General features: G+C 31.9%; 4 protein-coding genes across 4 annotated transcripts in view; all 4 read left to right on the top strand.

The window, feature by feature from the left end:
* LOC125867119 (uncharacterized) overlaps positions 1-15,592 on the top strand; it is a 34,807-nt gene that overhangs the window by 3,150 nt on the left and 16,065 nt on the right. The window contains 5 exon segments of the mRNA XM_049547547.1: positions 2,780-2,884; positions 2,969-3,007; positions 3,115-7,052; positions 7,239-7,553; positions 7,555-8,374. Of these exon segments, the coding sequence (XP_049403504.1) occupies positions 2,780-2,884; positions 2,969-3,007; positions 3,115-7,052; positions 7,239-7,553; positions 7,555-8,365 (5,208 nt within the window). The 3' untranslated portion in view covers positions 8,366-8,374.
* The window catches only part of LOC125866693 (prolycopene isomerase, chloroplastic-like), a 56,401-nt gene that overhangs the window by 31,509 nt on the left and 9,300 nt on the right, over positions 1-15,592 (top strand). The window lies entirely within an intron of this gene.
* The window catches only part of LOC125866695 (prolycopene isomerase, chloroplastic-like), a gene marked incomplete at its 5' end in the record, with an annotated part of 32,172 nt that overhangs the window by 7,280 nt on the left and 9,300 nt on the right, over positions 1-15,592 (top strand).
* LOC125866694 (prolycopene isomerase, chloroplastic-like) overlaps positions 1-15,592 on the top strand; it is a 32,149-nt gene that overhangs the window by 7,257 nt on the left and 9,300 nt on the right. The gene's annotated exons all lie outside the window — the stretch shown is intronic.

Genomic DNA, 15,592 nt, shown 5'->3' with positions numbered 1-15,592 from the left:
ATCTTTTTAAATTCTTTTTTAAGAAAATATATATAAACTTTAATTAAAGATAAATACGAAAAAAAAACTTTAATTAAAGATACAAAAAATCAAGACAAAATAAAAGAAGAAAGAAATTAGAAGAATAATGAGGTTGAAAGAAATAATATCTAATTTTCTCTCTTTTCAAATCACAAAACAAATTTTTGTTTGTTCTCCTCCTAATATGATACGAATTCCATAAATAGAATGATTTTTTCTCCAAATAATTTTTCTTACCCTTTGAAACACTAATCAGCCTTCTTATAAATTTCTCAACCACAATGAATTTTCTCTCCTTGTAGGAGGAGGAGTAAACATTTTTTCAAAAAGTCTTTTATTTTGAAATTTTTTTTTTGTTACATAATCTCTTTCTTTACATCAATGTCTTCATAAGAATCATGAGATATTCTCTCTTTCTCTTTTGTTAAAAAAGTCACATTACCTAGAAATTTGATGGACATCTTAGCGACAGAAGTTGATACCATATATTGATCATTATCGTCAGAAGAAGAAGAGCCAAAGTGAAAAAATTTGTTCTTATTTGTTACAAATGCTCAACTATTTTTTATTTTATTTTATAGGCTAAATAATTATAAACAGTTATAAAAAATGAATAGTTTTTATCTTTTCATCTTCCATTTTCATTTACTTAAATCTATATTAGTGTAATGGGTGTTATAAAGGGCATAATTAATCGGGTATGACATAAATATTTTTTTTTAAATAAAAATAAAAAATACAAAACAAAGATAAAATGTCAAAAAAAGGAAAAAAAAGATGAATAGAAATACTGGTCATAGAGAGATGCCACATCAAATTGTCAATATTCAGCTTTATATATACATATATAGGTTCATGCCCTTAGATGTTATTTTATTACTTTAGCTGACATCGACATTTTTGTAAATCTGATATCTACTTTGGAACATTTTATAATGTGGCATAGGCTGACCATTGAGATCATAAATTTAAAATAATAAAATTTAATTTATTTACTAATATCAATATCATAAAGATATATATATATATATATATATATAATATCATTTAAAAAATATATAAAAAGTATTATAAATTGTAATAATTAACCGCTTTATTTTTTTTAAATCATATAACTAATTCGATTTACACTCCAAAATTCATAGGTGTCACATAATTTACACATTAATTCTTCATTACTTAATATATGTAATTATATCAATGACATATAAATTGAAATAAAAAAATTACATATTTTATTTGAAAATCACGTAATAGTACTATAAGGTATAATAATTAACAACTTAACATATTTTAAAATTTTAGTTGACTCTCCGAATTTCATATGTCTCATGTAATTGAGACAGAGAAAAACATATATTGGTTTAAAATTAATAAAAATATTATAAATTATAATAATTAACAACTTAAAATTTATAAAAAAATCCTTTAAAAAAATTTAGTTGGCTCTCCAAATTCAATCGGTATTACAATAATTAAAACATAGAAATTAACATAGATTGAACTCCTGCTGACATTTATGTTTCCTTTTTCTAAATTTTTTCTTTTATACTTTATATAAATAAATTTTTTATGTAAAAAGTATTATAAATCATAATAATTAATAGCTTAAAATATTTCAAAACATATAAAAAGTTTTTGCTAACTTTCAAAATTTCATCTATACCGCATAAATTGGGAGAAATATAGATATATATATATATATATTAAGTTGCTAATTATTGTGAGTTATAGTACGTTTTATGTAATTTTCATATATATTACTCGCTTTGTCCTGATTTATGTGATACAAATGAAATTTCAAAAGTCAATGAATTTTTTATAAGTTTTTTTTTATATTAACTTGTTGATTATTGTGATTTATAATATATTTATGTAAAACATACTCTAAATAAAAATAATTAGCAACTTAAAATATATAAAAACATACTAAAAAATTGATTAACTTCAAATTTCATATGTACCACATAAATTAAAACAGAAACAGTAACATATATTGGGCCCCGTGCTGGCACGGGGTCCCATATCTAGTATTAGTATATACTTCAGCTTGTACCATTTGTTTAACAGTAACTTTTTTTGTCTTTTGTCTTTCACATGAAAAGAAGTGCAATTGAAAAATAATAAAGGACCATTATTTGAGGAAATGAGATAATACTAATCAATTAGTGAGTGTACCTTCTCCATAATTGTTTATTATATCTTTCACATTAAAATGAAAAAAGAATAAAACTATTTACTTTCTTCATCATTCTCCTTCTTGTAATCTGAAGTGTGAGTTTTTTTCTCTGTGATTTTAGTTAAATTGGTGAAAACATACCTCTTTCTTCTCCTTCCCAGCCAATACCGAAGTAAGTTTTATTTGTTTTTATTAAGATTAACTGTTGTTTTTATCAAGATTAACTGTATATTCGATACAAAGGAAAATTAGTGGATTTCTTGTTTACATTTTTTGTGTTCTGTATGTAAGCAAAAGATGTTATTTAAGAGCATCTGTTGAAAATTAGGATTATTTTTTTTTGGTTAAATACATGATTTTTGAGTATAGATACTGGAACCTAAAGGAGGGGTTTTAGAAGAAGATTAGAAGTTAAAATACCACAAGTATAAGTATAAATCTCCATTAAGATAATTTTCCTAGCATGAATTTTTCCGGGAGGGGAAGAGTCGAATCTAGGAGGTGAAGTTTATGGGTTCCTGCAGTGACCTAAAATTGATATACGATTTAATAACTGGATTCTGAATCAAATATTTGTAGGTATTTGATAAAAAACTTAATAGATATATAGGGTGTAGGAAAAAGCTAGTGGATTCACGTGAACTCGTTCATGGTGTGTGGTCATTTGAATATAAGCAAAGACTGGTAATCATTGAATCTTCTTAATATGCACGAAATATGTTCGTATCAAGCTACCTGATGAAGATATTGGATATTTACTACTTGCAGGATTTATTCGGAATCCAACAATTAGAGAAAACTGAAAAGGTGGAAAGCAGATGGCTTTAGAGTGTTGGTGTGTGATGGAAGCCATAAAACTTTTTAATGGTGAGTTTGATAGTTTGACGAATAATCAATTGGACAATGCTGTGAAGAAACTTTTATATGTAGCTGCTTCTCTCGTATGCCTCGAGAAGGCTCACCCTGAGAACGGGATAACTACACAACTTAAGGCCCTACTTGTGGAAGCTCTTGGTGTCTTTTCTGAGAATGGTTGTCAGGTGAATGAACAAGGCGAGACAAGTGATGATGCCATCAGAATGATATCAAAGGTGCTGAGGATAGTTCAACTGGAGAATATTGCTGAGCGAGTCAAAACTTCAAAGCCATCAAGGTCATCTAGCCTGCTAATTACTTTGGAGATGGTGGAGTCTGTTGTAGATTTGCTTGATTGTTTTGATGATCTACTGATGGTATTTGATCCGATGCGTCATGATGCCTCTCCCGCGTCTGTGCTTCAAAAGAAGCTAGGATACCTAAGTCTCTTCTTGAGATTTACTGCAAAGTGGTGCATTGAGCATGAGAGTATAAAGGATCTCTTCTCCTGTGCTGAAGATGTAGCTTATGCTGCATTTCACCTATGTTTCTTAGAGTTGTCCTACAATATGGGGAAGGATGACGACCAGTCACATGTGCTGGACCATGAGTTCTCTAAACTGCTGGAAAGGATAAGTCCAATCAACGCGCCTGAACTGAGACAGATTTACCTGAACCTCTTTATAGAGTCAAAGTCATCACGATCAGAGACTCCAAATCCAATGGACGCCAAATCTATGTATTATTTAGTTAATGCTCTCAAAGAGGATCTGGAAGAGCTGCTAAGTCATGATGCCAACTTGAAAAATACTTTTGATGATCAAATTCCTTGGCTCCAAAAAGGACTTACTCACCTTTCTGGATTACTCTCTGGCATAGCATTTGGAGGCACTTCACTTGAAGTTCAGTCACATATCGAAGCTCTGATCAATGAGGCAGCAATTGTGATCTACTCATCCTGCTATGATGGCATGACGAATACTGAAATAGACCATGAGCTCTTTCTGTTGCAACTGAAGTTTAATCATGTCCAGGTAGAAATCTATCTGATTCAGCTACTAAACGGTGAAGCCACCATAATGGCTCCCTTGAAATATCTGATTGATTGTGTTCGAGAAGAGCTGATACTCTTGGGAACTTTTCTCATGGATTTATCGGAGCAGTGCAAAGAGCAAACAAAGATAACTGATTTTTTGACCCTTAATCAGTCTGTGACTGACCAAGCATGGTCAGTCATTAAATATCTTTCTCGTGACTCGAAGAAAGAAGACATGGCCAGGGAAATTAATCACATGCACTTTAAATTGCTTCTTAAATTCAAGTTTATTAAGGCAGTGATTAGACAGATGTGTCCCAACATTTCATCATCATCGACACTGGATCATCCTACGATAGATCTTCTGAATTTTCTTCCAGTTGACTTTGATGCCATTGATTCTTATTTCAGCATGCTAAAATCCACAAAGACACGATCTTCACATATCCCCAAGGTTGATGAGGTTTTGATGGGGTTTCATGAATATATTCTTGGCAATGTGCTACTGAAAGATGAAAGTTATTCGATGTTTACTGTTGCAAATGAGGTTAAAAAGTATTACTATGGGTTGTTGCTCCTTGTAACGTATCTTGTTGATCCTCCAGTTCAGATCAATGAATGCGTGAAGCAGAATGATTTCTTGACTAGATTTGGAACTCTTTCAATTGAAGCTGAATCTTCTATCTGTTCAATTTATAAGGAGGCTGTGGATAGCAACAAAAGTAGGAAGGTCAATCTTATTATTCAGTTTTTGACGATTGCTTTCGATCTTATCAAGTCTGAAGGAAGGTTGATGATTCTACAACAGCAGAAAGCTACTTTGGAAGCTGAAATTCTGGATCAGATTGAAAGTGTTCATGAAGAGCTTATTTTCCTTAGAGCTTTTCTCATGGATGTTCTCACGCAACACACAGAGCTTAACGAATTGCATGATCTCTTAATGCATGCTGAAGTGACTTCCCACAAGTTAGGACAGATCATTGGTTCTTGTTATGGGAGTTCCGTGGACGGGTCCAGCACTCAGCAAATGAGGCTTCCATTATCTGATCTGCTACAAGAGATTGAGACTGTCAAGGTAGAGTTCAGAAAAGTATTCTTTCAACTTCTGGATGCATCACCTTGCAACATGACCGGTGGAGAAGGTCTTATCAATTTTTTATCGAACCGCCAAGACAGGCTGTTAAACTATGATGATTGTTCAATCTCTTTTCTGAAGAATCAGATCCTAGTAGTCAAAGACAAATCAGAGTACTTGGGATCTTTTATTGCAGATATCATACAGTACCGTGATATGCATCAAGAACTCAAAGACCTTGTGAGACGTGTTCAAGATATAAATTATGTATGTCTCTTCCATGTCAAAGGTTATAAACCCACCTGGTATTACATGTTATGTCTCTCTGATGTCAAGCAATTGCTCAAGCATATTGAGGCAGAGGTCAAAATGATCTGTCTTAAAGTTCCACATTCATTAGGTTGTAGTTTCCCCAAGACAGATGGATTAGGATTTTTCAGTTGTTTCTTGGGAAAATTGGAGGAGCTGTTGCGTTCTAAGATTCATTCAGTTATCAATTTAAAGCATCAGATTGAATCAGTCAAGGAGAGCTTACTGTGTCTCAGATCATTGATGAATCATTTTGCGGAAAACTTAGATGAGCATGATGAAGTTTATGGTATTATAATAACAAGTGCTACTGAAATGGCATACAAGGCAGAGTATGTCATCGACTCGTGCTTGTCCAGTTCTCATCCACTCTGGTACAAAGTTCTTTGGATTTCTGAAGTTGTTGATAACATTAAGCTTGAAAATCATGTTGTTAGTGAGACTTGTGGAAGAAAGAAGATAGACGTGAAGGTGCGTAAAGTTGTAAATACCTCTGTGAGTCTTGGACCATCTTTATCAGGTAATACTCCAAGAACAAATGAAGAAATGGAGGGTTTTCAGGAGGCAATGGACAAAATAAAGAAGCAGATACTTAGAAGATCTCCTCATCTGGATGTTATTTCGATAGTTGGTATGGCTGGGATCGGGAAGACCACTCTTGCAGAGAAGATTTACAATGATCTCATAGCTACCCCTCACTTTGATGTACACGCTAAGTGTCGTGTGACTCAAGTATATTCATGGAAGGAATTGCTACTTACCATCTTGAATTCTGTTCTTCAGCCTGCTGATCGCACTGAAAAAGAAGACGGTGAATTAGCTAATGAGCTGCGTCAAGTTTTGTTAACCAAGAGATTCTTGATTCTCATTGATGATCTGTGGGATAAAACAGCATGGGACTGTTTATATATGTGCTTTAAAGATGCTCATAGTGGGAGTAGAATTATCCTAACAACTCGTCTTACTGACATTGCCAATTATGCTAAATGTGAAAGCAATCCCCATCATCTTCGTTTATTCAGAGATGATGAGAGTTGGACATTATTACAGGAAGAGGTGTTTCAAGGGGATAGCTGTCCACCTGAACTTGTAGATGTGGGATTTCAAATAGCAAAAAGTTGTGGAGGGTTGCCTCTCTTCATTGTGTTAGTTGCTGGTGTTCTGAAAGAGGAAAAGAAGAATGAAGATTCGTGGAAAAAAGTAGAGGAAAGTCTAGGTTCACGTAACGGTGGTAGCTTGGAAGAGAGCATGTCTTTAATTGAATTCAGTTATAAGAACTTACCACACCATCTGAAGCCTTGTTTTCTCTACTTTGGAGGATTTTTAAAGGGCAAGGATATTCATGTCTCCAAATTGTTTCGGTTGTGGCAAGCTGAAGGATTTGTACAAGAGAAGAAGGAAAAAACCACAGAAGATGTCACACAATACTTTTTTGAAGATCTTATTAGTAGAAATATAGTAATGGCCATGGAGAGGAGACCGAATAGCAAGGTGAAAAGGTGTCGTATTCATGATCTCTTGCACAATTTCTGCTTGGAAAAGTCCAAGCAAGAAAATTTCCTTAACCAAATCAATAGGTACAGAAAATTATATTGATATCATTTTATTATGCTTATACCAACTGCCAAGGGTCCTTCGGAAACAGCCTCTCTACCTCCACGAGGTAGTGGTAAGGTCTGCGTACATTCTACCCTCCCCCAGACCGCACTTGTTGTTTTGTTATGCTTATGCCGACTCTCATTGTCATGTATTTATTTATTCAGGGGAATGGATATGCTTCCTGAAAAGCCTGAGGACTACCGGTTGTTCATCCATTCTTACCAGGATGAGATTGATTTGTGGCGTCCATGTCACTCAAATGTCCGGTCCTTACAATTCAAAGTTGTAGATCCGGACAACCTGTTATGGCCACGTGATATCTCGTTCATATTTGAAAGCTTCAAACTTGTTAAAGTGTTGGATTTGGAATCGTTCAACGTTGGTGGTACTTTTCCCAGTGAAATACAGAGTCTTATTCATTTGAGGTACTTAGCTGTTCAAACTGATGCAAATTCAATTCCTTCTTTTATAGCTAAACTTCGGAGGAGAGGTGATGTTACCTCGTTCTCTTCTGAGGATGGTCAAATTGAGGCATATACTTGTAAAACAGCGTGCTTCATTTACTTTGCATGAGAACATGGATGAATCACTTGCTAACTCTCAGTTAAATGATTTGGAAACATTTTCGACTCCACGTCTCTCTTATGGTAAAGATGCTGAGACAATTTTGGCAAAGATGCCAAATTTGAGAAAGTTGAGTTGTATATTTTTGGAGACTTTTAGTTATTCGGAGAAATTGAAGGGAAGGTGTGTTCTTTTTCCGCGATTAGAGTTTCTAAGTCATCTTGAATCAGTCAAGCTAGTTTCCAACAGTTATCCATCTAAACTTCCACACGAGTTCAATTTCCCCTCAAAACTAAAGGAATTGACTTTGTCCAAGTTTCGTCTTCCCTGGTGTGAAATTTCTATAATCGGAGAATTGCCTAACTTGGAGATTCTAAAGTTACTTTTCCGAGCCTTTGAAGGAGATCGATGGGAAGTGAAAGATGTCGAGTTTCCTAAACTCAAGTACTTGAAATTGGACAATATCAACTTTTCACAATGGTCCATCTCAGACGATGCTTTTCCTGAGCTTGAATATTTGAGTTTAACCAAATGTGAGCGGCTTGAGGAAATCCCTTCTCATTTTGGAGAAGCTGTGTCTATAAAAAGCATTGAAGTAAATAGATGTGGATCGTCCATTGCTAATTCAGCCCTGGAAATTCAAACAACGCAACATGAAGAAATGGCAAATGATGCGTTCACAGTTACCATACAACCTCCAGATTGGGATACAAGATCATCTCTTTGATCTTGGCTGGTATGTTCATTCCGCGCATATGTTTCACTCATTCATTTTTTCTTTGTATAAGAAGCAAAACTGCTATCTATGTAGATGATCATTTTGTAAGTTGGAGTGTTCAACTGACAGAGTGGAGACGAGTTGAGGTGTCTAGATATGCATACTCAAAGTTGAAGTGCTTACTTGCCATCTGAGTCTAAGTTCGAGTGTCGGTTTTCACACTCATTTTGAACCAACTGATTCTTGTCTACAGGTAAAGGAACATTTCCAGGACACTTAACACCAATTACACAAACTCATGTGCTATAAAGACTCTACTTTTCCTGGTTTGCTGCTAGTGGTGCCGTGCATTGTCGCGAATTAATTGGTCTCTGTAGAACGTGTGTATCTACTTGTTCAATTTTATATAAGTCAAAATGTCTACTTGTCTATACCCAAAGTTGAAGGGCATAAATATCAACTAAAGTCAAATTAAATGTACGTTTATAAATTATACTTTTTAATTACTTAGTACTCGTTTCTATAATATTCACTGTACATAGGCAGTAGTATTCATTCTATTCATAAAAAAATTGTTATGAAATCTTTGTCTTCGTCGTCTATATTCATACGCAAACTTAATTAGTTAAACATTATTAAATACTATATATAAAAAATTATAATATCTAAATTTACTTTAAAATATTATTATATTGAACTTGATTAAAGTCGTGCAATCGATTTCGAGTATCAACAAGTGTTTGGACATTATTTTGAATCGATAGAATAATAAATTAAGTAATTACATGTTTAGATTAATACATAAATATGACTTTTAACTTGACTTCATTTTATATTTATATCCTCCAACTTTGAGTGTGCACAAGTGGACATTTAAGTTTGGATAAAATTGAACAAATAGAAACACACATCCTACGTGACATCCTACATGACAATTTGCGTTCTATGTGGTGTGCTATGTGTATTATGTCACATAGGATTCATGTGTTTACTTGTTCAACTTTATACAAGGTTAAGTGTTTGCTTGTGCACATCCAAAATTAGAGGGTATAAATGTAAAATGAGAGCAAGTTAAAATGCACATTTATATATTATGCCTAAAAATAATTGATATCGATTATTAATGTATTTGATTAAAAAAAAATTAATAAGTTATTCTTTTAGTCAAAACGACTAAACTGCCTTTAAAATTTTCAAACAAAAAAGTGAGAATTTAAAAGTCTTTTTAGTCCTAAAGAGACTATTGTATTTGACTTGTCTTGATCCATTAACCTTTAGTCGCAGCTTCTTCTTTGTTTCCTTTTCTTTTTCTCGACTCATTTAAAATATGATAAAGTAAATATTTGAAGATGATAAAAAGAGGTTCTAACGTATATTTATTATATATACATAAAATTTTAATTATAATTATTTAATATAATTTTTCAATGGAGAAGATAATTCGAAACTCATGATTTTAAATATGGTATAGTGACATTTTGTGTGTTTATAAGATTTATGAAATTCGTAATGTCATTATATCTGCCACTTGTCTATAACTTCTCATTAAGAAATGAGTAACCACATTTAAAAATAATTCTTTCTTTTTTTTTAACGCAGACAAAAAAGAAATTAGGTTCATATAAAATCGAAGAAAATAATATTAATTAGTATTAATATCAAATAAATAAAAGTTAGTGCATGCACCACATAATTATATAACTGTTTAATCTTGACTCAAAAATCAGTCAAATCTGCTAGCTTACTAGATAATACTATATATAGTCAAAATTTGTGTACACATAATAACATGCTCACTGTTGGAAACAATTAATTATAATATATACTTTCTTTAATTTAATACCAACTGTTTCTCACTTAGCCACAACTATATATATTTCAAAACCAAGTCTGCAAAATTAATATTTTCCCTCAAGATTTCAACAATTACAAAGAAAAAATAAATAAAAATGAGTCCATCTTCATTAGCCATGTCCTTTTTCATTTTCACTATTATTTTGAGCTACATATTTAAAATAATATTACAAATTTTTCCTCAATCAAAATTAGTAAACTACATAGATTTCATATTTTTTCAATTGAAATGGGCACGGAATGTTGTCCTCTTTCAATCCTTCTCTCATTCTTATAGTAATTACGATTTCATTATTAGTTCTGAAGATGCACCTCATTATCATCGTAATAATAATGAGCTTAGAGTAACACGTTTCGAGCATGATAATTTGGAGGATTCATCAGTGGATTGTGCAATATGTTTGTGCAAGATTGAAGATGGTGAAGAAGTTAGAGAATTAAATTGTGATCATTTTTTTCATAGGGCTTGTTTGGATAGGTGGATGAATTGTGGACGTATGACATGTCCATTGTGTAGAAATCATCTAATGAAGCCAAACACAATATACTCAGAGCTTCAACATGAAGTTATCCATTTGAATTTGATATCAGGTAGATCGAGAGATCGTTGTGAATGGTGGTTAAGGTAAATTTACAACGAAAAAAAAAACGTCACGGAGAGGGTAAAACTGTAAATTTACATGGGAAGCTGGCTATGTCATGCAGGTTTTTGAAGTCGGCTCCGCCACATTTGATGTATTCAATTTATTTCAGTACTGATGATTTATAATTCTTTGCAAATTAAGGGGAAAAAATTGGTATATGAGTTGATTTGATCATTTCACTTTATTGAGAAATTTATATTTTATTTATCAGTATTACTTGGAGAGGAGACTTAAATCTCATTATTGATTTTGATATTTCATAGTAATATTAGAAAGGAAAAACCACATAGACATACTTTACTATTATATATACTATTATTACCTATACTTTCAAAATATTACATATCTTATCACTAATTAAGAGTTTCCTACGTATCTTAATACATGCATTTTTGCTATTAGATACACAAAAATAGGGAAAGAGACGAGCGAGATTTTTGTGTATCTCAAATATATGTGAATCACACTAGATACATCTATCTGTATGTATGTGGAGTAATTCACATGTATTTGGGGTGTCGACTGACACCCTTTCGTCGAAAAACTACACTGTGGAGCTAGAATAAAAAATATTTATATATATATATAGACTACATGTTAACATTTCTTGACTTCTACGCGGTTTTATTTCTTTATATTTTGACACTTCTTGATAAAAATTCTGGATCCGCCACTATACGGAAAACATGAATGCATGAGTACCCCATATATATATCACACATTGTAAAGCAATCCAGACAAAAATAAAAATAAAAATGTATACAAAATATTTTTAGAATAGTACTGGAGAATAAAAGTGAACGAAGGAAGTATAAATTAATCAAATAACTTCTATTAATTAGATTTTTTAAAAGAATAAGTAAAACGCTAATACTAGAAATCAATAAGAACATAGGAATACGTAAAGTGTTCACAATTAATTGAAGTTATAGCAATTAATTTGAGATTTTTACCTCCTCACAAAGTAAATATAACACTAAAGAATAATATGATTTTCTCATTTAAATAAAAATGATCAAATCAAGTCATTTGCAAAGAGACCACAGTAGAAACCATGGCCAGCTTAATTCCCATCTAAATTTACAATCTTACTCGTAGCAATCTAAATGGATCACTTCTTGATGATGATTAAGCTCAAAGAAAGTTGTCTTTGGCTTAATTAGATGACTTCTACATAATGGACATGTCATACGTCCACAATTCATCCACCTATCCAAACAAGCCCTATGAAAAAAATGATCACAATTTAATTCTCTAACTTCTTCACCATCTTCAATCTTGCATAAACATATTGCACAGTCCACTGATGATTCCTCCGAATTATCATACTCGAAACGTGTTACTCTAAGCTCATTATGTTCATGGTCATGAGGTGCACCTTCAGAATTACTAGTGAAATAATTGTAATTATTACAAGAATGAGAGAATGATTGAAAGAGAACAACATTCGATGCCCATTTCAATTGACAAAATATGAAATCTATGTAGTTTAGTAATTTTGATTGTGGAAACATTTGTAATGTTATTTTAAATATGTAGCTCAAAATAATACTTAGAATGAATAAGGACATGGCTAATGAAGATGGACTCATTTTTCTTCAATTAAATATGTAGCTCAAAATATATAATAATTTAGAATGAATAATATGCATACTTAGCTTTATATAGTTTGCTAAAAGTTGTGTCTGAAGAATTCATGCTCATGAATTATATATATTATTTGTGATATTTTCTTCTATGGTGTCTGTAGACTCTTTAGTGTGTGAAATAGGTCAATGAAAGTGTCCTAGTAAATTTGATCAGTAAAATATTGAAAGAAAGTAACAATAAGGAGTGTGGTAGGATAAATTTTATTCATTTTTGTATTTTTTTTTTTTTTATTAAGATTTCAAATTTAAGCTTTGCAATGAGAGTAATTCAAGTAAAGACGTGAATAGAGATCGATGGAAAGTCACTGATATATACCCTTTGACCAACTGGCTAGTTTATTAACATATCGAAATATTTTAGCAATGTATATGTTGTGTATTGATATGTAAGTATGTAAAATATACACTACATATATATTTTGTACATACTTCTATAAATTATATAACCAAATGATTTCAACCCGTAATTATTTCAATATATAAATTCATTTGTTAGTAGATTGATTTCAAGTAGGTGTGGCAAATGTAGCCCATTTTCAATGGTCGGATGAATTAATATGTAGTCTAAATTGATCAACGAAAAACAATTGTCGTAATATTTTTTAAGAAGGAAAGTAACATTTTAGCGTTTTAATGAGTGTTTATTTATTAACTAAGTCTATTTTAATCTGTCAAATTCAATCCAACTCGTTAATTTAATACTTGAAATCTATATATCAAATGGTTATAAAAGAAAATGAGAAAGCTAAGTGAACTCATTATGATATAAAACTAGGTTAACCATCACTAAATAATTTTTGATAGCATAGTCTACATAGCTAGACAAAAAGCAACAATATCATGACATTTTAATCTGTCACATTCAATCCAACTGGTTAATTTAATACTTGAAGTCTATATATCAAATGATTATAAAAGAAAATGAGAAAGCTAAGTGAACTCATTTATGATATAAAACTAGGTTAACCATCACTAAATATTTTTTTTATAGCATAGTCTACATAGCTAGACAAAAAGCAACAATATCATGATGTTTATATTATAAAAATAAAACCATATCTTAGTCCATATAGCACGCTATTTGTTTAATAGTTAGCACTTATTTTAATTCATCATCAACCGCCAAAGAATTTTAGCATTAGATGTTAATTAATAAATTTAGGTTAGATGAATTTGAATTCTCTTTTGGCAAATTGATCATTTATAATATTATTTAATTTTATATGATTGTGCATATGTACCAATCATATTGTATTGTGAATATATATATTGGACCTTAGTGGTATGAACATTTAAATACAATATAACATTTCTAATGTCTTTCTTGTATTTTCTTGTATTGTGTGTGTAGTAGATATTTATTTTTTTAAAAAAAATTGTTGTGCCATACTTCAACTGTCAGAAATAGGTCAACAAAATTGTACTAGCAATTGGATTAAAAATTTTAAAAAAGGAAGTGTAGCAACTATCAAAAAAAAAAAAAATCGAAACTAACCACTTTGTATTACTATATTAAAGAATTAACAACTATATTTTAGTTTGAGCAAGAAAGTGAGTGAGTTGCATAGTGAATGATAGTGAATGTAATTTCTTCACCTTTATTAGATATTTTAGTTTTGAACCCTTGAAATGAAGAAAATTATCGTAGAGAGTACTTTCTTATTAAATCACTATTAGAAAATCGTTAATAAATGTCTCATAAAAAATTGGTATTTATTTGATGATGAATTAATTTATATTTATGATGTCGAAGTTGAATTAGTCTGACAAATTAATACATATGTCCGGAATATCAATTATTATGACAAAAGTTTTTTTTTTTTGGTTTTTCATCTGGTTTCTGGTACCTGCATTAGAACTCGATTATTGTGGGTTTGCTCCGTGTAGGGCCTCATTCAGAGGGAAGCACTCCCTATCAAATTTTTCCAAACCCAAGAGTTCAGGACTTAAATTTGGGACTTGAACCTGAGACCTCTTATTAAGAGAGGAGCGACCTCATCCGTTTTGCACCATATCCGTTGTCACGACCCGGGAGCACCCCCAAGTCGTAACAAGGCGTACTCGACCCCGAAGGGGTCTTATACAAGCCAAATAGTCATTCATTGCATTCAATAATGATAATAGTGCGGAATTAAAAACTTATTTACATCCACACATTCAAACTTCATTAAAACAACTTTAAAAACACACAGCGGAAGTCTAAGTCTCACATGACCATCTTAGACACAATCACAAAACATAAGTAGGGACATAGCCCTTTACAATCGAAACAAAACTAAAAGTGTCTATTACATGAACAAAAGAACTTAAAAGTCTTATCCTCGAATCCATGAGGACATACCAAGTCTTGGAGGAAAGCAATCCAACACTTCAAACTAGCTAAGAGGGATCACTTGCCGGAACCTACACTTATAGTAAAAACATGAAGGATATGGGTTAGTACACAAAATGTACTAAGTATGATGACGATGCAAAACATGCTTTAAAAGGGACATTTTGGCTAGAAAACATGCATTATGCCACTTTTTGAAGTATTATGAACAGTTGCATAGAAGACATACAAGACAAGCATAAACATCAAGTAAGTCATAATATCACCTTTAAACAATATCAACATGAAAACATTTACCTTGGACCTTCACCTCAAGCAACCCTTATGCTATACCTTGTGCAATGTATGGATGGCGTCCCATACCACCATCCATACTACGACACCACATTTAGGTCACTTAAAGTAACTTATCATTCCTTTCTTTCACCTTTGCACAATATTCATACATAAAAGGTATATCATTAATTAAGACATGACAGGGGCAAATAACTCATAATATAACCCAAGTATAACATACATCTCATATTAAGCATTTGAGAGCCAACATTCTTTAATAACCTCATTTAGGGCACATTTATGTCACACACATTAGGATTTAGAGAAACTCACTATGACCCTCTCCAAGCCTACTCGTGCAATGTATAGGTAGCATCCCATACTACTACCTACACTTTGTAGAACCTGTCAAGAAACCATAATGAAATCTCACATGATGGGAAGTAAGCGTTTAACCGACATAGACCATGAGAGCTTGTCA

Source organism: Solanum stenotomum, chromosome 6 (assembly GCF_019186545.1).
Source record: "Solanum stenotomum isolate F172 chromosome 6, ASM1918654v1, whole genome shotgun sequence".
In the NCBI taxonomy this organism is placed as follows: Eukaryota; Viridiplantae; Streptophyta; class Magnoliopsida; order Solanales; family Solanaceae; genus Solanum; species Solanum stenotomum.
Note: the sequence above shows the minus strand (reverse complement) of the source record. Positions and strands in the feature narration are given on the sequence as shown.